General features: G+C 38.8%; 1 protein-coding gene across 2 annotated transcripts in view; it reads left to right on the forward strand.

Moving 5' to 3' along the window:
- Window positions 1-22,132, forward strand: part of IPCEF1 (interaction protein for cytohesin exchange factors 1) — a 186,483-nt gene that overhangs the window by 78,701 nt on the left and 85,650 nt on the right. For both annotated transcript variants that reach the window (XM_012929879.2, XM_058663308.1), the window contains one exon: window positions 21,681-21,733. In XM_012929879.2, the coding sequence (XP_012785333.2) occupies window positions 21,710-21,733 (24 nt within the window). In that variant the 5' untranslated portion in view covers window positions 21,681-21,709. The remainder of the gene's footprint in view (window positions 1-21,680; window positions 21,734-22,132) is intronic.

Raw genomic sequence — 22,132 nt, forward strand, 5'->3', positions numbered from 1 at the left:
AGCAGCTAAAGTCCTCGCCTGGAAAGCCCCGGGGATCCCATATGGGCGCCGGTTCTAATCCCGGCAGCTCCACTTCCCATCCAGCTCCCTGCTTGTGGCCTGGGAAAGCAGTCGAGGACGGCCCAAAGCTTTGGGACCCTGCACCCGCGTGGGAGACCCGGAAGAGGTTCCTGGTCCAAGCATCGGATTGGAGCGTACCGGCCCGTTGCGGCTCACTTGGGGAGTGAAACATCGGATGGAAGATCTTCTTTTCTGTCTCTCCTCCTCTCTGTATATCTGGCTTCCCAATAATAATAATAAAATCTTTTTTTTAAAAAAAGAATTCATTCAGGCTTATTCAACTTCCATCTAAATTATTTTTTAAATTTTTTTACATTTTATTTTTATTGCTATCATTTTATGATACAGTTCCATATTCCCTTATCCCCTCCCCAATTCCCTCCCCCCCACCTAGTTCCTCTATATCATTACTAACATATAGTTCTTCATACTCAGTCATATGTCCATCATTGCGGGCATGGACAATGGAAGAGAGTCCAGAATCCTATTGTCAACATATAGTAAACAGTTTTATTGTAAGTCCATCTTTGTCTGGAAGCAGAAATGCATACCACACTACATCCTCACATCTGGATGTTAGTCTCCATTTGGCAGTTACTGTACATCCCCTTAAATGAAAAGTCGTGATATAGAATCAACAATAGAAAGAAAAATAGAAATTTACAATGCCTTGAAGTTAAATGACATGTTACTAGATATGACAGTCTCCATTACACAGCTACTATACATCCCCTTAAATGAAGAGTCACAAAACAAAATCAACATCCGGGAGAAAAGATAAATTAATAACGATAAGAAGTTAAATAACATGCTATTAAATGCCTAACGTGTAGCTGAAGAAATGAAAATCAAGAACCTTCTTGAAGAAAATGATGCCACTGCATGATGTACGAGTCATTGAATGATTTAATCAGAAAAAAGTGTTTTGAAAAGATGAAACCAATAGGAAACAACAGAACCCATGTGATACAGTTTCCGCTGATCCTTGTTGAAGTGTGTCTCCTCCAGACAATAAACAGATGGGTTTTACCTAGGATAACATATCCAGCAAAGCTTTCTTTTGTCTTTGAAAATGAAATAAAATTCTTCCACAGTAAAGAAAAGCTAAAAGAATTTGCCTCTTTCAAACCTGCCCTACAAATGATACTTCAAGATATTCTCTTGACAGAGAAGAGGAATATCACCCACCAAAACCAAAAGTAAACAGAAAGAACATCCCAGTAAAATGACAACAGAAGACTAAACCAAAGAACAACCCATTCCTAAAATGACACGACCAAAGTACCACCCATGTATATTAAACTCTGAATGTAAATGGCTTAAGCTCAATCAAACGTCATAGATTAGTAGACTGGATTAAAAATGCACACATTTTAAAAAGGAGAATCCATATTTTTGAAAAAGGTGATTTAGGTGGTACATAGCATCGTTATTATTTACTTGAAATGTTTTTCCAGTAGAACCTTCCAGGAACACAGAAGTTTTAAATTCATAAGCATGTATTTGAAGATATTTAAGGTCAAGTGAAACTAGGAGGGGGCTTCAAACATTCCTGGAAAATACATATTATCTTTTTTATATTTTGCATGAAGGTTTCATGATATCAGAAAGAATATATGATATTCGTCTATTGGGATTGGCTTATTTCACCCCAACTAATGGTCTCTAATTAGGACCATTTGGCTGCAAATTGTAAAATTTCATTCTTTTTAATGGCTGAGTAGTATTCCATTGAATACATGTAACACAAGTTTTATATCTACTCCTTTTTTGATGGGCTTCTGGGTTGTTTCCATGTCTTTTGTGTTGTAGACTGTATCGCTGTACATGTATAATTGCACAACACTTTCTCATATGCAGATTTTATTTCCTTTGTATAATATATATATTCATATATATATATGAATGTATATACATATATTTATTTAGAGGGCCTGCATAATGGAGGTAAATACACCATGAAGTGGAGATACATTGCAGAAAGACTCCCATTGAAATTGTTAAACATATCTTGACATTGGAATGTTGGGTTTCATACCATTCTTTACACCTACACTATCATGATACACTTAAATAGAAGAATTATTGACTTGTGACTGTTGTTGATGGAATAAATTATTGCTACAATATAGGGGAATGTGGTTGGGGAGGGAGAGGGAGTAGGGAAGGCAGAAGGGGAAATCCCAGAGCTGAAGAACTGCATCATAAAAAATAATTAAAATTATAAGAAATGCATTTCTTTTCTTTATGACAAAGTGCTTATTGTCTTTCAATTCAATTTTCCATGAATGTTTTGGATCCTCTTCTGGTATCTCAGGAGGCCTACAAAGATTTAGGAGATATTTTACATTTTATTTTAAATTTGAAAACAAGAGAGGGAGGGAGGGAGAGAGAGAGATAAAGGAAGAGAAAGAGAGAGAGAGAAAGAGAGAGAGACAGAGAGAGAGAGAAAGTACAAGTATTCTGATCAGCTGAATCTATAAATACTGACTAACAGGCTGGGAATGCCAGTTGCCAGGCACTCAGTCCAAGTCTTCCTTGTGAATGGAAGGAACTCAATTACTTCAGCTCTAAGTGTTTCCCCCCTAGGGTCTACATCAGTAGAAAGCCGAATTCAGGAACTGGAGCCAGTCAAGGAACCATATACTCACTCCCATGTGAAATGTGGGAGTCTCTCTTTTTTTTTTTTTTAGGATGCAATTAGAATTATTTTCTGGAATCTGTTTCTCGTTATGGGAACTGCAGTTTTCTTTTCTTCTTTTTTTTTTTCAATTTATTTTATTGTATTGTTGTTGACAATCTTTACATAGTTAATCACGGTTAAAAAAAAAGGTTCAGGGGGTATAGGGAAGTGGGTAATACTATTATGTTTTGTTTCCATCATGTATCTGAGGTAAAGGGGGATATTGAGGGAGAAGCCCCACCCGGTTTCCCACCCACCCCAAGTCCTGGATGTGAGGCATGCTCTGAGATATTTGCTCAAGTGGTTTTAATAGTTCTCCAGTTATGAATCGCTGCCAGTTTCGCTCGATGAGGTCGTCCACTGATTGATATGGTCCATCATAAAGTCTCTGTTTGCCCCATATTTCGCTGCCAACATATAGCTGAGATGAATGTTTGACCTGTTCTGTCTTCTGTCCTTTCTTGGTTAGAGTTCTGAGTCCAGCAGTTCGATTGGGGAGATCTCCAAAGAAAATGTGGGAGTCTTAACCAACACCTTCGTTGCTAAGCCAGATGCCTGCCTCTGTTTTCATATTACCTTATAGAAAACAAGCAATTCCAGGGAGCTTAGTTCTGCGTGAGAACTTTCTGTCTCATTGCTTTGAACCCAGATTGCATAGTTACCATGATTCTAGCTTACTATCTTGGTATTGCCAGGAGTCAGAATCCAGGAGCTTCTTCTGGGCCTCCCATTTGAGTGCAGGGTCCCAAGGCTTTGGGCCATCCTCTACTGCTGGAGCTGGATGAGAAGTGGAGCAGCCAGGATATGAGCCAGCACCCATATGGGATCTCAGCGCATGCAAGGCAAGGATTTAATCTCTAGGTTACCACGCCAGTCCCCTTCTAGTCTTTTCTAAATTTAATTTGTTTAAAAGACGAAGTTACAGAAAGAAGGGGAGACAGAAAGCTCTTTCTTCATTGGTTCACTCTCTAGATGGCTTCAATGATCAAGGCTGGGCTGGGATGAAGCCAGGAGAAAAGAGTTTCACCCACATCGCCTATGTAAGTGACAGGAGTCCAAGCACGTGGGACATCTTTTTTCTCCTTTTCCCAAGCTCACAACAGGGAGCTGGATTGGAAATGGAGCAGCCAGGACATGAACTGATACACACATTTTATGCTGGCATCACAGATGCTTCATCCACTGTGTCATAATGCTGTACTCTGAGAAAAATTTTAAGTGATGTATTCCATATTCATACTTTTCATTAGTGATTTTCAAAAACTAGCTACTCTATGGGATTGGCAAAAATGTATGATGATAGCATCGTCAGAAATTGTTAAGTACTTCTAAAAAATTCCTTATCAATATGAGGATAACGGATTTTATGCATTAAATAGGTGCTCCATTATGGAAGACAGTATGTAGATCCCTTGGAGATGTTAAAATAGATCTGCATTATGATCCAATTATCCTATTACTGAGTTCTTTGCACCCCCATATTTATTACAGCTCAAATCACATTAATTAAGATATGAAATCAGCCAAGATATTCACAACTGATGATTGGATGAAGAAAATTTGTTACATATACACTATGGTATGAGAAAGAATGAAATCCTATTTTTTTGTAACAAAATGAACACAATTGGAAACCATTCTGTTTAGTGAAATAATCCACTCTCAAAAAGAGAGGGAAGGTTTGGGGGAGGGCAGGGAGTGATGGAAGGATGATTGTGTTCTTGGAACAGTAGCTATGGAATACATGCAATCTTTTTTAGATTAAAATAGCTTCTTAAGCCTGATGTAAGAATTTAACGAACAATAGGAATTCAGCTTTCATGATAATATGTGGTAACTAATAAGGACTTTAATAAATGTCGGTTATGATGGTGATGAATGATGCTGTCATTAGCGGAAGCATCTGTGGCTTTCGCAGACTTTCATGTATCTGGTGCTAATCCCCAAATTTCTGGCCTTTAAAGGGGAGTGCATCTTTCATTCCTTTTCTCATAATTCTCAATATTGTATTTCTTCATGTGTCCTGGCATGCTCTCTTGGTTGCATCTGATGCCACAGGAAGGCAAACGTTTGACTCTTCAATGCTTACCCCTCGGTGTAGGTTCCTGGTCTTGTCTTCCTTTCATCGTTTGATGCAGGACAACCTGTATACAGGTTGCACACTTCATCCCAGGTTGCATGAAAAATTGGCCTCTTGTGGTGTTTTTCTAGCAATGTCAGCCACGTATCTAGGAGACAATCTCGAGCGAGAAGCTGGGAAGATAAAATACCTTCCAGCTAGTTGTAGGAGCACGTTGGTCATATTAGCAGTGTTCGTCGTTATGGTGCAGGCTCTTAGTTCAAGTGTGTGTAGCGGGAACAAAGGATGCATGTCTAGTTCTAACCCAGATAAGCCTCAGTTCCTGGCTCCAGGATTCTGCTGAGTTCTTCACAGAGATCTTAGTGCTGATTGCTGCCATAATTATTTTGATATATTACTGCTGAGCAGTAAGTATTGTGAAATTTTATATAAATACATGTTGAATACAAGATTGTATTTTTCCTATTGTTTTGTTTGTTGTGCCAATGGAAATTATGTTCTAAGATTTATTCAATGTTACTGTTACCAACTAACAAGTGGTGTGTGTGTGTGTGTGTCCATGTATTTTTCCCCTTCAGAATAGAAATTTATGGGGTCAATTTCCCTTCCTTTAGTATAGAGAAATTTAAGGATTTTTGCTTATTTTAAAATAAAATTTGCATTAAAACCTTGTGTACTGATAGTCAAGGTCTAGATGATCACCCATCTTTTCTTCTTGAAGATTTATAGTTTTATTTTTACACAAAATATAACAACGACAAAAGGAATGGAGACAACTGGGTTATGATGAGAAAGTTGATTAGCTGAATGAAATATTTACATAGATTATTCTTTGGAAGCAGAATCTGAAAGCTTTTAACATTACCTGGATGTAAGAATAACACCTCAACCATTATTTTTGCATTTGGGTTAAAAAGTATGGAGATGGCTTTCTAAGGGATAGAATGTAAATTCAAGAATGATGGAACATTGACTAAAACAACCTCAAGGTTATTTCTAATTGGTATCCTGCAGAAAATGCTCTGCATTTATTGCTTGAAGACAGGGAGAGAGGAGGAACTAACTCTTCAGGGAGGGGGAGGTTTGCCACTGCCAGATCTCCCTTAGTTTGTCACCCACACTTGAGATACTAATGTCTTTTCGAATGCAATAACCTTTCAGCTAAGCTGTTAACAAAGGAGACCTCCTTGGGCTTATGTTGGTTTACCTTACAAGGGAAAAATGTAACGGAAACTTAAACACATTGAGGAAGGACCAGTGTAGTAACTAAGGAGGCACAGGGAGCTCTTTTTAGGGAATGCTAGGCTGGGCTGAAATTCACTCATATCTAAGTGGTGTTGTGTGTTCAAGGCTGGTTGAGTCTGCATTAGTCCCTCAGGGATGCTCATGAATGCACATTCCCTGTTTTGTGCAACCCCACATCAATGAGTGGCTTCAGGGTCTCTCTGGAGTTTCATGTTGGTGGTTGATGGATGGAGGATGGAGACGTGACCTAGTTAGAACATCTGTGAGGTGAATCCTGTGGGAGGCCTTTAGGTAGTTCTTGTGGGAGATGATAAATTATCTACTATCCAATGTTTTCAGTCTTTTTCTGCCTCCCAGATCCAACTGTAGTCATTGTTTATTTTCACAAATGAATAAGCTGATGTGGTCTAATTCTGGACTAGGGATCTCCCAATTGTAAAATGAAATAAACATGCTTGCACAAGAGACTTCTCTCCCGGATTACAGTTAAAGTAATGAAAAGCTGGTTAATATGGTCTGTTGGTGTATTTCATCAAGCAGTATTTTTGAAAACAGATATATTTACTTTTATTTGAAAGGCAGATTTTACAGAGAGAGAGAAGGAGACACAGAAAGAGAGAGAGATGTCTTCTATCTGCTGGTTCACTCTCCAAATGGCCTCATCAGCTGGAGCCGAGCTGATTTGACACTGGCGTCCAAGAGCTTCTTCTGGGTCTCCCACGAAGGTGCAGAGCCCGAAGCTTTGCACAATCTGATGCTGCTTTCCTAGGCCACAGCAGGGAGCTGAATGGAAAGTGGAGCAGCCAGGACATGAACTGGAGTCCATTTGGGGTGCTGGCACCACAAGCATGCCACTCTGCCTGGAGGAAAAAAAGGCATGCATAAATTGTTTTGGTTTACCTTCATAGTTGACTATGTATTTGACTGGATATAGAATCCTATGTGCATATTTGTTTGAATTCAAAGCTTCAAAGGCATCACTCAAATGTCCCTCAAGCTTTCAATTTATGTGTGAGAAATACAATGCTATTCTTATTTGTGCTTCTTTCTAGACAACATTATTTTATCCTGTATGTTGACTTTTAGAATTCTCTGTACATCTTTGAAATTCTGAAATTTCATAAGACACTTTCAAATATCTATCTTAAAGAATATCTCTGGCTGAGCATTTAGTACCATAAGAAAATTTCTTTTTTCCTCTCTCATTCTCTGAGTTCTGGTTCTTGCTGGCTTGATTTCATTCTCTGTATATTCCCTGCTTCGTTAATTAGCTTCAGATGTGCCTTGCCATCACAGATAAAATACAGAAAAATGGACAAGTCTCTTTCTTATTATTTCAGGGAAATTTCCTATTTAGCTTGATTTGGTTCATCTATTCTTTTTTGAAATGATCATTGTGACAAAAGAAATAAGTCCTGTTCTCTATCTACTTCTTTTCACCGCTATTGCTCTGGTCCAAGACATTATCAGGACTTCTTGGGGCCGTTATGCAAGTCTCTTAGCTGGTTTGATGTCTTTGCTGCTGCTTGTTACTGATGTTGAAGCCAGAGCTTCAGATTTATTTACTAGATCAAAACTCTGCAGGGCTTGCCTGTTTCACTTCAGAGAAAACAAATATCTTCAAGCACACAACTTAAGGAAGGGACCACCCATGAACTGGAAGCAATACCCACCCCCTGTCTTATGTCACTCTCTCCCCATCACTCACTCAGTCTCCTTTATGCTGGCCCCTTCTGCTTCGCTGTGCTGCACACAGGCCAGGCCTGTTCTAATCCCAGCCTGGGATGTTTGCTTGTGTGTTCTCTAGATCTGGATTGCTCCATACTTAGCGACCACTGGCTGTTTCCTTACCTCTTTCAAGCCTTGACTCAAATGCCAGCTGTTAAGCGAGACCAAGCCTGCCCATCTTTGTAAAACCTTCTCAAATTTACTTCTCTTTTACTCTTCTCTATGTATATCCATCTAACATACCATTTATTTTACATATTATCTTGTTAATTATTTTCTTACTCTAGTGAATTGCTAACCTCCATGAGGACAGGAAATACTATCATCAGACATTAAAACTGTTCCAAGTAGATCCTCATTCGGCACATTCTTGATGAATTAAAGAATGAGTGAATCAGTGGCCTTGCTCAGCATCTATGCTTGTGGCTGATAGTACCACAAGGAAAGGAAGAGGAACCTGTCAGACCGATTAAATAGCTCTTCTGGTGTGCATTCAGAAGCAGGGATGCTCTAACTGGACGGCATGGGATTAAGAAGTGGAAGAAACCAACAGGCTCTGAAATCTGATGGTAATTTACTATTGGTTTGATCTTGAAGTTGTAAAATCGTCCTTTTATACTATAATAATGTTTCAGTGTTAGGTAATATGCCTGGGCAAATTATGGGCCAAATGTTTATGATTTCCAGGATAATTTGTTGCTAATTTTACTTAAGAGTTTTTATTGCTGCTGGTCACTATATGAAAAAGTAACTTGGACTTGGGCAAAGAATATTTTACTATTTTCAGGAGAGTGAGGTTGAAAGATAGATTATTAGGTAATCTATCTTATTTGGTTTGTTCTTCATTATTGCCTTTTACCCAAGTCAACTTTTCGAAGTGAAAAATTGGCCGGTTGAGTGCTGCAGCTTGGAAAGCTTTTATTGTATTGCATTTTCCTCCTTTCATAAATCTTTCTAGGTGTCTATTTTGTTAATTTCTCCCCAAGAACTAGCTTTGATTGCTCTCCTCTGTACTTTGCTTAACCGCTTTATGCTCTTAGCTTTCTTATTGCCTCGTTGGCTTTGTTGTTCTGCTTCCCCCCCCACCCAAGTTTGTGTGTTGAATCTTTTACTTGGTTTTATTCATTCTTTTTTGATAAGTGTATTTGAAGTATGAATTTTCTTCTAAGTACACTCTTTTCAATGGTGATACATTCCAAATATGTTATATTGGATTTACATTTTTATCCACTGACTTTTCTTATTAGGGTGAGAGTTGGTTTCCAGGAATATAAGACTTTTTGAGGTGATATTTTCACTATTAAATTACTTAATTAAGGCATTATTTCCAACAATATAATCTGTGTTAAACAGAGTCTGGAATTTATTATTAAGATTTCCTTAGTGACATGTACTTTGTCAGTTTTTTAAAAATACAGAACATATGGTAGAAGTCAATGTGGATTCTCTATTTCTCATGTGTACATTTATAGGTACACAATATTCTGAATTTAGTAATTTGTGTCATTTAGATGGACTGCATATCTGTTTATTTATTATCCTCTGTAGCCACTAGTCTTTGAGGGAGGTATGCTATAAACTTTGATTGTAATTATTGAGTTCTGCGACTCATGACTTCCTGATTTTATTTTTGATATTTATTTGAATGGCAGAGTTACAGAGTGGGTGAGAGAGTGTGAGAGAGAGAGAGAGAAAATTCTCCCACCTGCAGTTTCATTCCCCAAATAGCTACAACAACCAGGGCTATGACAGGTTGAAGCAGGGAGCCAGGGGCTTCTTGTGGTCTCCCATGTGGATGCAGAAGCCCAAGAATCGGGGCCATTCTCTCCTGTTTGCCCAGGTGCATTAGCAGGGAGCTGAACAGCAATTGAGCTAATAGGAACTGGTATCAATGCAGTATGCTGGCACAGTAGGTGGTAGTGTAACCCATTATAGCACAGTGCTGGCCCCATGATTGATAGATTTTAATACATGTATTTAGAGACAATGTATTTATGTGCTTATGAAGGCTATATTTTCATTTTTTTTTTTTTTTTTTTTTTTTTAAAGATTTATTCATTCTACCACAGCCAGATATACAGAGAGGAGGAGAGACAGAGAGGAAGATCTTCCCTCCGATGATTCACTCCCCAAGTGAGCCGCAACAGGCCGATGCGCGCCAATCCGAAGCCGGGAACCTGGAACCTCTTCCGGGTCTCCCACGCGGGTGCAGTGTCCCAATGCATTGGGCCGTCCTCAACTGCTTTCCCGGGCCACAAGCAGGGAGCTGGATGGGAAGTGGAGCTGCCGGGATTAGAACCGGCGCCCACATGGGATCCCGGGGCTTTCAAGGCGAGGACCTTAGCCGCTAGGCCACGCCGCCGGGCCCTATATTTTCATTTTTGAAAAGCAATCAGCAGCATCATTCTCCCTTATGTGTATATAATAGATAGTAATACGAATTTTAAGTATCTTCTTTCGATAACAAAAATTCAAATACATTAAAATGAGTCCACTAAAAGATATATAAGAAGATGTCCCTCTGTTAATCTTAACAATTAATATGTAGGCTTTCTCCACATATAAGACCATCATCTGAAAACGTTGATAGTACTAATTTATATTTTAATCCTTGCAACTTTTTCTAGTTCTTGTAATTATTGATAAAATGCTATCAAGTGATAATAGACATGTTTGGTTTATTCCCAAGGTTACAGAAAAGGTCTTTACATTTCACGAATGCCTCTGTGATGGCGGAATTAAAGGACTCTGTACTTGGAGGTCATGGCCCCGTAAAAACCTGTGCTTTGCACATGACAGGTTTGTTTTTGGCAGAGTATCTAGGACAAGTGTGTCTTCAGCTGTGGTGACAAGACTGAAGGATCTGCACCTCAAACTTTTGCATCTACACATCTGGAGGCTTGGTGTCTCATCACTTCTCTGCCTGCATGTGGAGCTTCAGTCTCCTGGGCCTTCCCGCAAGGTCAGGCTCTGGACAGCACGATGATCTCCGAGCAGTGGACTTAGTAAATGTCAGTCCATCAAAGCACAGGTTTCTTTTTACAGATCTACATTCTGTGACCTAGAGCCCTTGAGCTCCTGTGGTTTTCAAGTAAACACAACTATTTAAACACAAAACAATGTTTCCCCTAGACTTGGAACATAAACACTGTTTAGAAGCATGGGTAAGAAAAAAATAGATGATTCCTTTGTATTGTGTGGTGACAGGCTTTTAAGATCAGATGAAGTTAGCTAGCAGGTGGGTCTAGTACAGTGTGTAGGTGAGGTGTGAATGGAACGTGGAGAGTGGGTGGACCACAGGAAACTGAGTGGACTGCAGGGGCTAGATGGAAAAAACAAAACAAAGCCATTGATTTAAGACAAAACCGACCTGAAGACAAATGGAAAATCTCACATACAGTCTATAGGATGGAAATAAAAAGAACATGTGTTCAGAAAAAGGTTAACTGAAGTGGCTGCCCAAGTATAATCTGCTGTACAAATTTGTAGTTTTCTCAGCATTTTATACAATAACATAGTCTGAATTACAAAACAAAGAGCAAACACTTTCTTGAGAAATACATGCAAAGTTTTCTTTTATAAAACTTAGGTAGCTTGGTTTATGATTCCAGTAGTTTAAAAAAAAATGCCCTAAGGAAATAAAACCAATGTTAACCTGGGTAATGAGAGTTGTTTTTATTCTGTCTGCTGCTAGATGCTGTGTTTACCTACTCTGCCACTAGGTGTCCCTTTGCATACATGTTATGATTCTAGGGAAAGCAAATCCATTCCTGAAAGCCTTGGCTTAAGTGAATTGTGTGAACAAATATCGCAGTTGTATAAATAGTTAAGAATGGCCATAATTTTGCAGTTCTTCCTAAATAATCTGAAGGCATGTCTTGGATACTTTTCTCATTCTTACTTTAGAAATTTAGAAGACGGCCCCTGCGCAACGGCTGCATAGCTGAATTCTTATCTTGCAAACACTGGGATCCCTTATGGGCACCTGTTTGTGTACCAACTACTCCTCATCTCATTGGCTTCCTTTTTGTGCCAGTAGAGAATGGTTCAAAGCCTTGGAACCCTGCATGGGAGACCTGGAGGAAGCTCCTGGCTGTGGATTGGCTCAGCTCTCGCTGTTAAGCCATTTGGGGAGTGAAAAAGTGGATGGAAGATCTTTCTCTCTGTCTCTCCTTCTCTCTGTAAATCTGATCTATTTTTCAATAAAAACGGGATTTAAAAAAAAAAGAAAGAAATTTGGGAGACATTGACCCAGAAGTGTCAGCAGATGCAATATTGAGACTTCTAAGCTCTTGTTGTCGGTAGGAGGGGAATGAGAATTTCAACCAGGAAGCAGCCCATGTTGTTTCTGAATCGCCTTTCAGAAAGACACACAGTGCTCCAACCAACTACAGGGGCTTCAGGGCATCCCTCTAGGAGAGGTGAGTGCTGCTCCCATGACCTTCAGACCTATCAGTAGCAGCAGGTTCTCAATTGCACTTGGGGTTGTCAGGGCAGCCTGTTGTGAGTGATGGGGGAGTGTTCCTGTGAATTGTCTCATTTTGTACATAGTCTACCCATAATAATTTGTGCAAAAGTGGAGGCAGGGTCAGTAAAAGCCAACAGATATTTATGAGGTACCCACTGCATGTCTGACTTGTAATAGCTATGAAAATTACGAGGTTTCTTCATCTCATAAGTATGAAATAGGATTTACTATTTGCAGGAAAATTAAATGTTGAAAAGGCAGAGATTATTGTAACAGACAGCACTGTGGATCATCAGAGGGCTTTGAACTTGGAGTTTGAAGATCTGAATTCAAACTCTGGCTTTGCAATTGGCCAGCTGTGTAGACTAGGTACCTGATATGTATGTTGGTTTTTCCATCCATAAAAATACAATTGATACACTTTTCAGGATTGCTATGCAGACTGAAAACAATTTGTAAATAATTCTGCCAAGTGCCATTATGATAGTATCCAAGCAAAGGTGCCTATTTTGGATAAAGATGTCTTTCTTGTAATTGGGCAGAGCTGTTTGGTTCCATATGGCCTCGACCTGTCCTGTTTGCACAGGTTTGGCCAGTACCTTTGCAGGTTATGAGGTTCATTAAAATATTTCCTGATGAAAGAGCTGGTCAGACAAAGGAGAAATTTTGGCTCACATTCCAGCGCAAACCTCTGGAAATTTCTGAATTTGCTTTTCTTCTGACTTCTTTCCAGCTGGTGATAGCCCCACAGTTGCAGCCCCTGTTAAATGGAGCATATCCATCTACTCACATCGGTGCAAAGGATGTGGAGTCAGATGTTGTCTGGCACGGCAGAAGCCAAGTGATTGACTCCCTAGAGCAGTATACATATTGTCTGCATGTCACTAAGCAGGAAAAAAATATCATCTTCCATAGAGACAAAATGGGATTGTTGTTCATGTGGACAAATTGAAGGATGCAAATTACAGATCACTTTCGATGCTTGTCTGGTGCCATCTGCTGTCACCTCACTGTGCTGGAGTCGAGGGGCTTAGCAGTCAAGTTCTTGGGGGCTGTCCTCATGGGACACTAGAAGAGAGACATGCTGTTCATGGGAGAGGCTGCAGTGACTTGAATATTTGATTCCCCTCCTCTGGGAAGCCAGTGCTTCCTATGGCTCCGTCCTGGGCCTGATTTCTCTTCCCAGATGTGATGTAGAGCACAAATCAGCACAAAGCTTTGAAGGTGCTCTTTGAGTTCAAAATTAGACCAATGCACTAGTTAGTCTGAATTGTAGAATAGCTGGCTCCTAGAACTTTTTGCATGTGGAGCTGGGAAAGAAAATGGCTGTTGAGCTTAAAAGTGCCATCTGCATTGGTGACTAAGGACTACCACTACACTTCTCTCTCTCCTCTCCCTCTCTGTTCTCTTCCTCTGTGGGGTGTGTGTGTGTGTGTGTGTGTGTGTGTGTGTGTGTGTGTGTTTGGGTGGGAATGCAACTTGGGTGCTTTTCAGGGTCTGTGCTTGCCATACAACTTGGGCCATAGAAAATCGGTGTACCAGTGGCTAGCACTGTTCTATAGTGTCAGCAGGAACCAGGGTTCACTGGACAAGTGTTGCGGAGCTTACAGCAACAGAAACAGGCTCTTGTGTTTTGCTTTTCAGAACATGTGGTTTATGCACAGAGTTCCTTTTTTTATTTAACATATTTTATTATTATACCTCAAATATCAAAAATGATAGAAGCAACATACAAAGTAAAATTATAAAGCAGCCAAACACATAAATAAAGATAGAAATGTTGTTAAGTCTTGGCTGGCAAAACTTAAAATGATAATACATCAAGACAATATATTTTATATCCCTTAAATGGAAGGTTAGTTCATCTTCTAATACCTATCTAATCAACAAAAATATTATCATAACAAATTGGCAAATAAAAACCATGACCATCATCATCAAAGAAAGGGCCTTTCATACAATTTGAACACATCATTTTTAAAAAAGAAAATACTCCTATTAACGGGACATAATATGATTAAACCATCAAAGAAAATTACTTTTTTTTTTTTTTTTACTATTTTTTGGATTGACACCATTTCATAACAGCCACATTGATCTCAGCAACAATAACAACAACAACATCAACAACAAATTGTAGCACCCTGATAAAATAATGTGCCACTGAGTAAGCAACACATGCTTAACTAAAAGGAAACACAGAAGTCTCTTAGGAACTATGATGCCATCATATACTTCATGGGCACCTGATGAAGTCTATTCGAGAAAAGAGATTATTTGGAAGCAAGCAAACCGATATAAAAACATCAAAACATATGAGATACAGCCAAAAGAGCAAACAGACACTCAAAAAACAGTATAAATTGGACTGTTGGAGTTACCTTTTCCATGTTGGCTTCCTTATATGAGAGAGAATATATGGCATTTGTTCTTTTGTGATTGACTCATTTCACTGAGCATAATCGTTTCTAGTTGGGACCACCTGCTTTTAAATAGAATAATATCATTCTTCTTAATAGCTGAATAATATTCCATTGAGTAGATGTACCACAGTTTCTTTAACCACTCTTCCTTGGACGCACATCTGGTTTGTTTCCATGTCATTGCTATTGTGGATTGTGCTGCTGTAAATATAGGATTACAGATCCCCTTCTCATATGCAGATTTCACTTCTGTTGGGTATATTCCTAGGAGCGGGATTGCTGGGTCATATGGCAGTTTTATTTGCAATTTTCCAAGCACTCTCCATATGGATTTCCACAATGATTGTACTAGCCTACACTCCCACCAGCAGTGAAGGAGGGAGCCTTTCTCCCCACATCCATGCCAGCATGTGTTGTTTTTCGAGTACACAGAGTTCCTTGACTGAGAGTCAAGCTGCTAGTGGACTAGGTCTGGAGTGTAGCCAGTAGCGGGTTCCTGTTTGCCAGAGCTTTGAGCTATGCTGTGGGCAGAGATGGTAAGTCCAGGAGTTGCAGGTTCCGGGGGCAGGCAGGGCGAGTAACCTTGCCAGGGGATCTTTTTTACAGATACAAGGAAAACTACAAGTTCCTCCAAGTCTCCCTCCCTCAGGGTGCCACCTGGTTGTTACTATGCCAAAATGGTCTTCTGGGGGTGCAGATTGACATTGAGAGAAGGCTTTTTTCTCTCCTGCAGATTTGTGAACTCCATCTGAGCCCTGGTTATCAGGAATGACAGCTTCTGTGGGATGCACGAAGGGAAAGAGGGAGAGGAGCCTCCCCTCGTCCTCAGATGATGTTATAGAATTTTCACGGTGTTGAGAATAAAGTCATTTTAAGCATCATCATTTCTCTGCTTTCATAAAGCTGAAGTTCTTGAAACCCTCTGTCAATTCTTCAACTCTGTAGAGACAGCAGCAAAGAAAGGCTGCAGACCGGTGGCCTAGACAGCACTAACACAGGAAAGGCAAGCGAAAGAGAAAGAAAGAATGCATCTTTTAAAAGCAAATAGAAAATGTACTGCAACCCGAATGACAGAGCTTAAATGTAAAGAGAGGCAGTGGCATCTCCCTCTGCACCAATGCCCCATGGAAGGTGATAGTCTCACATCACCTTCTCTAGGCACCTCTGTGTACACACTACTGGTGACATCATCTGGCCTTTTGCCTGCTCCTTTCCTGTTCAGTCTTGAGGAGAGAAATCTCTGTTAATCTGCAACATTTAATTTCCCTTACTTTTCCATATGAACGAAACTGTGTTTTCCCTTCTGCTGTCCATGGCATTGCTCTAATGGATAACTCTTGGGAGAGATGCTCGCTTATCAGAAATGCTGTGGTAGGTTGCAGGTGCACATTTTGATACCACATGGATTACTTGATGGAGACTTCTGCTTGAAAACTGGCACAGAAATTCTTGCCTGTTGGCTTCTTTAGCTTTGGTTTCTTGATTCGGAATCATCTTTTTGTTTCCCTGATTTGGTGGACTGACTGTAAATAAGTTTGTTACCCTGATACTAACCCATCAGCTTTTTTTGTAAAAATTAAATTAAATAGCTAGGGACTGGCACGTTGGCTGAAAAGGCTACAGCTCCATCTCTAAGTACAGGTATCCCATATGGGTGCTGGTTCATGTCCTGGCTGCTCCTCTTTCCATCCAGCTCCCTGCTTGTGGCAAGAAAAAGCTGTAGAGGAGGACCCAATTCATAAGGACCATGCACCTGCCTGGGAGACCTGAAAGTAGCTCCTGGTTCCTGGATTTTGATTGTCTCAGCTCTGGCCATTGTGGCCACTTGGGGAGTAAACCAGTGGATCGAAGATCTTCCTATCTCTCCTTCCTTCTATAAGTCTGTCATTTAAAAAACAATTAGCTAAATCTTTAAAAAAATTTTTTGCAAAGGCAAATTCTTAGGACACCAAGAATGCTCAGTACATGGTAGGAATGACCTAGACTATGAACAATCACCTAGAATCACCTTAGTGATGCAAAATTGCTCTTCCTGAAGGGATTTGTGTACAACTAAAGAATGTGAGCAAGTGTATTATCAGGTTTCATCAAAGGAAAGAACTTTCACAGTTCAAGACACTGACTCACTAACTGGGTCTTCTAGTGACATTTTGGGTACCTATTTCAGAGGTTAGGAGAATTGTTTTCTGTCATACTTAAAGCAATTTTCTTCTGTAAGGAACGATTCCTTAACACCTCACAACATGAGAGATATCCATGAGCTTTTCAGATATTGTGCAATTAAATACTTTACTAATAAGCTCTGTAACTGAAATGTGGACAACAAACTTTATTATCACATGGAAAATAGAGTTAATTTCAACAAACAGATCTCCTTTAATATATACTAGCTATACCACTTTTGGGACTATATCCAAAGCAAATGAAATCTGCATAAAGAAAGTGATCTATTATCTTATATTTACAGCAGTACAATCTGCAGTAGTGAAGTCATGGAAACAACCCAAATTCCCATCAAAAGATGAATGGATAAAGAAACTGTGGTACATCTACTCCATGGAATACTACTCAGCCATTAAGAAGAATGAGAGTCTACCATTTTGCAACCAAATAGTCCCAATTAGAGACCATTATGCTCAATGAAAGAAACCGATACCCAAAAGATAAATATAATATGTTTTCTCTGATATAAGGCAACCATCATGCAAAACAGAAGATAAATGGATACATGGGTAAACATGCATATACATATATAATCATCTAGAAGAACTGTATAATATAGAGTATCATATAGAGATGTGAAGATACAGTGCAGTATGCAACTCTACCTCCAAATCAAAGATGGACTCCCAATGAAACTGTTAAATATATTTTGGCAATAGATGTTGGACTGTCTGCCATTTTCCATATCTACAGTGTCAGGATACACTCAAATAGCAGAATGATGGACTTATGACTGTATTTGAAGGATTATATGATTGTAATAATATAGGGGAAACCAGTGGGGGAAGGGAATTTTGGAAGGAGGGAACAGAAATCCTAAAGCCTATGGAACTGTATCATAAAATATTTAAAAAAAAAAAGAAAAAAAAAAGAATAATTGTAGGGGTCGGCATCATTGCAGAGTAGGATAAAATTCTGCCTGTGGTGCCAGTACTCCTATGTCAGAGTGCCAGTTATTATCTCAGATGATCCACATCCAATTCAGCTCCCTGATGATGTGTTTGGAAAAGTAACAGGTAACAGACCAAGTACCCATGTGGAAGACCTGGACGCAATTCTGACCTGGTCCAACCCTATTGCATTTATATGTGGGGTGAGCCAGTGGATTGAAGTCCTCTTCCTTTGTCTCCCTCACTCCTTCTGCCTCCATCTCTCTGTGTCTTACACTTGTCTCATGCCCTTACATTAAAATAAATGAATGGATCTTTTAAAGATGTTAAAGAATCAATTGAAGAATGAGTCGTGCACTACAGTGATGAAAATATCTATGAATGAAAGAAAAGGTGCTGTGAGAATATTTAAAAGAAGATTGATCTCTCACAAGGACCAGAGAATATTTTTCTTGAAAAGTGACTTTGATCAGAGAGTTGAAACATTAGGTAGCTTGGTTAGCTAAGTCATCTTGGGTAGGGACTGTTGGAGTAAGGCATACACAAAACTTTCTGAGATTGAGAGAAACATATTCAAGGAATTAAAATGCAATCCAATCAGTAAGGAGATGGAGAGAGACAGATGCCAATCATTAAAGAAGATAATGAAGAAGCAGAGATGATGGAAAGCCTCCATTTATAGGAAATCTTATGCCATTCTTTATTTAATCTCAAGACTAATGGCCATAGTAAAGATTTAAGAAAGAGATGAGTTGTAATATGTGCATGGAAAAAAGCACCATAAGTGTGAAAACTGGGCTATGCAGTTAGTATGTTCTTGCAGTTGCTATGTGAAAGATGCTGTTTCCTTGGATTACGGTGGTGCCAGTGGACATGAATAGAGTAGACACCCTTAAGTGACAGTTAGGATAAAGCAGGCAAAATGAGCTGTCAGAGAAAGATTCTCTGGAAACCAGGGCAAGTGCAGTGTCAATGGTTTGAACATTTTCTTTGAATAAAACCCAAAGCTTAGAAGGATAGTTAGAAGTGAAGATTTCCCTTTGTTTTCCATCATCTGCTGTTTCTTCTGTTCTTGTTGTACATTTAGAAATTTGATGGGATTTAGCTTTCGGATGAAGTCATATGATGCTATGATTTGTGTTTGAAATACTTTTATCCAATTTGCCTAACCTGTGTCCTTCACTTAGCTGGATACTGGGGCACAAGGAAGGTTGGGTATTGGTCTCTGCCTCCAGTGTTCCTGTTATTAAACTGGGGAGACAGAAATATGCACAGAGTCATGCCATGATTCCATAGCCCTTGGAGAGTAGACTGTGGACCCTGTTTGTGGGAGACGTTAGGGTACAGGGAAATGCTGTAGTGGACAACAGAGAAGGCTCTGCAGCTTCTTGGGAATTGGACATGCTTGTTTACTAACTTTCTCTTCTAAATTTTCTCCTTTAGGAAATGAGGCTAATAATAATCATAAGGCAGATCTGACAATTATATAGCACGATACACGAAAATTATCAAGGCATTCGGCTCATAGCAGCTATTTAATAAAAGCAATAAATCTAACAATTTATAATGCTATAGGACAGGGCCAATTTATCTTCTGGGTAGAGTCAGGGAAGTTTCCACAACACACTTGATATATTATTTAAAGTGTATACATAGCTGACCTTTAATAAATGCGTACTTAAGAAACAAATGTTTTATAGTGATAGGATGATTTATTGGTGATTTATTAAATGTTAGAATTTGCTGTGAGCATTATAAAGATATTTCCTGGTTTAAATCTCATCAAACTAAAAAAGAAATGTTAATTACTATGCTCATTTCAGATGGGAGTTCAGAGGCTCCTAAATCATGTAGTTGGCAGATTGCTGAACTGGAATTTAAATCCAGTTATAGTCCAACCCAAACCTTTGTCTTCAAACTTTTATATTTCCTTCTTTGCATAGAAGTACTACCGTACTCAGCGTTGTTTTTGCTTATTATGTAGACTTTCATCCAATTGGTAATAAAAATATATTGCTATAAGGAGCCAGGCAAGGGTTTACAGCACTTTATCTGAATATCTTACAAATACTTACTGTAGATCACAAATGTGTAGGATGATAAAAAAATGAGCCAGTTGTTATCCCAGCTTCCACAAATAGCTGCACCCATTCTGTTGCACTGATGTCTGAGTGTGGCTGTGTGGTGACCTGTATTTCTGTGACACAGAATGAATGGAACACTGCAGAACACCTGGGTTTTTATAAATGATGACTGTGACATGGTTTTGTGCTTGGTATCACAGTGCTTAATAGAGTTTGTGGTGTGCAATAAGGACTCAGCAAGTATTGGATGTCCTTGTTATTGCCCAGCAAGGGTGACATCCTCAAATATGTAAGACTATTTTTTTTTAAAAATGTATTTGCTAATTTGAGTGAGCATGAGAGAGAGGGCTCTTATCAGCTGGTTCACTCCCAAGTGCCTGCAATACCTGAACCGGGAGTCAGGAACCCAACAAAAACATCACATACGTGTAGGAACTCAGTTACTTGAGCTGTAACCTCAAGCACCTCCCAAGAGTCTGCAATGGCAGAAGCTAGAATTGAGAGCCAGGACTTGGTATGAAATTCAGATCTCCTGATATAAGACAGGGTCATCTGACCTGCTAATCAACATAGTTCTCTTTTGAAGTAATTCTTTCCATTCTACAATTCTCACAATGAACTGACTTCATTTATTTTCCTCCATCTTCAATACTGGAGATAAAAGATGCATTGTTTCCTTTTGTATTTATTTTATTATTAATATGATTGACATTTAGTCATAGGTATTTTTAAAATTTTCATCTATTTGTTCTTCTATTGGTTGATTTATTCTGTTTATATCTTATATGAGCTTTCTCCTGATATGTTCAGAATACATTGCTGATGTTTTAACCAGAATGTTATTCCATTTTTATCTAGGCTTTAGTGGTTTTTTTTTGTGAATACTTTAAAATTAATATTATTTGTTGCTTCATGGTAGTCCTTTTTATAAATAATGTTTTATACATACCTATCTAAAATAAATATGGTATTGTTGAAAAAAGAAAAGGGTACTAATTCTTTAAAACTTGGGAATCCTGATACAAGGAAAAAAAGAACAAGCAGAACATGGATGTGTGCTTTTTTATTTATATTATTTTCCAAAATGCGGTTTTATAGGTGCAGGGATTCTCCCCTCCACCTTCTCTTCCTCCCATGAATTTGTACTTGTGGTGTTGCTAGAAAGAACAGAAAAACCGCTCTACTCTGGAGAGCCTTGAAGAGGTGTGGGGATCTGTGACAAAGCATTTTGCTTTTCAAAGCACGAAATCAAGGATTCTCTTTTGTTTCCTTTTGTTACAGTATGTTTTGTTTTTTAGGTAATCCACTACAAAGTCCCACACATCAAAAGGGGCTTATCTTGGCATTAAAGTTGGAACTTCTGAGACTGGGGAGTTGTGTTGCATTTTTGAAATTCAATAACAGTAACAGATCAAATGCCTCCACGTCTTTCATTGCCTTGTTTGTTATGACATGGAAAATGCTTTCATTTCTCCAGAGAACCTGTGTATAATGCCATGATAACCGCCTAAGTCATGTACTATAGTATTTATCACCATCAAAGAATACTGACAAAGGAGCAAATGAAATTCTGGTTTATGGATTTAAGCTTTACCAGTTCATTTACTAAGCTCTGCAACAAAATTTCATGCGCTATTATTATTGTGAAAGTCATCAAATACTCTAGAAGTACTTCAGTTCTCTGCCTAAACAGAAATATGCTTTTATGAAAACTTTAATCCTACATGTAATTGGAAATCTTTATTTATTTATTTATTTATTTATTTATTTATTTATTTATTCATTTTATCTTCCAGCTTTGATTTCTACTGATCTGCTAACATACATGGCTTCTGACAGCAATGCTCTTGTAAGTACCTGTTGGGACACCTGGGGTTTTAGACGTCATCAGTTGAACATAATAGAAGAATAATGGGCAAGTTTATTTTAATCATTGCTAATGCTTATCCTCCATTTCATCAGCTGTCCTTCAATCGAGGATTGCCTGGTATCTGCAGACATTTAGGAAATCTATTTTTTTTAATTTTAATAGTAAAAAAAACCCCATTTTAATGTATTGTGCATAAATTTATGATTATGACCAAAGAAGATGCTAACTATGTGCTAGTGCAATCTCTGTAGGAAAAATTCTGTTAATAATCATGTTGAGATTTTGGGCTGTATTTAAAGGAATTTTATAGCCTCAAATAAATGGAGCATCTTTATTAAACAAAGAAATTTCTCAGCACTTGCTTTTCCTGGGAGCAAA

The sequence above is a fragment of the Ochotona princeps genome, chromosome 1, assembly GCF_030435755.1.
Source record: "Ochotona princeps isolate mOchPri1 chromosome 1, mOchPri1.hap1, whole genome shotgun sequence".
Lineage (NCBI taxonomy): Eukaryota > Metazoa > Chordata > Mammalia > Lagomorpha > Ochotonidae > Ochotona > Ochotona princeps.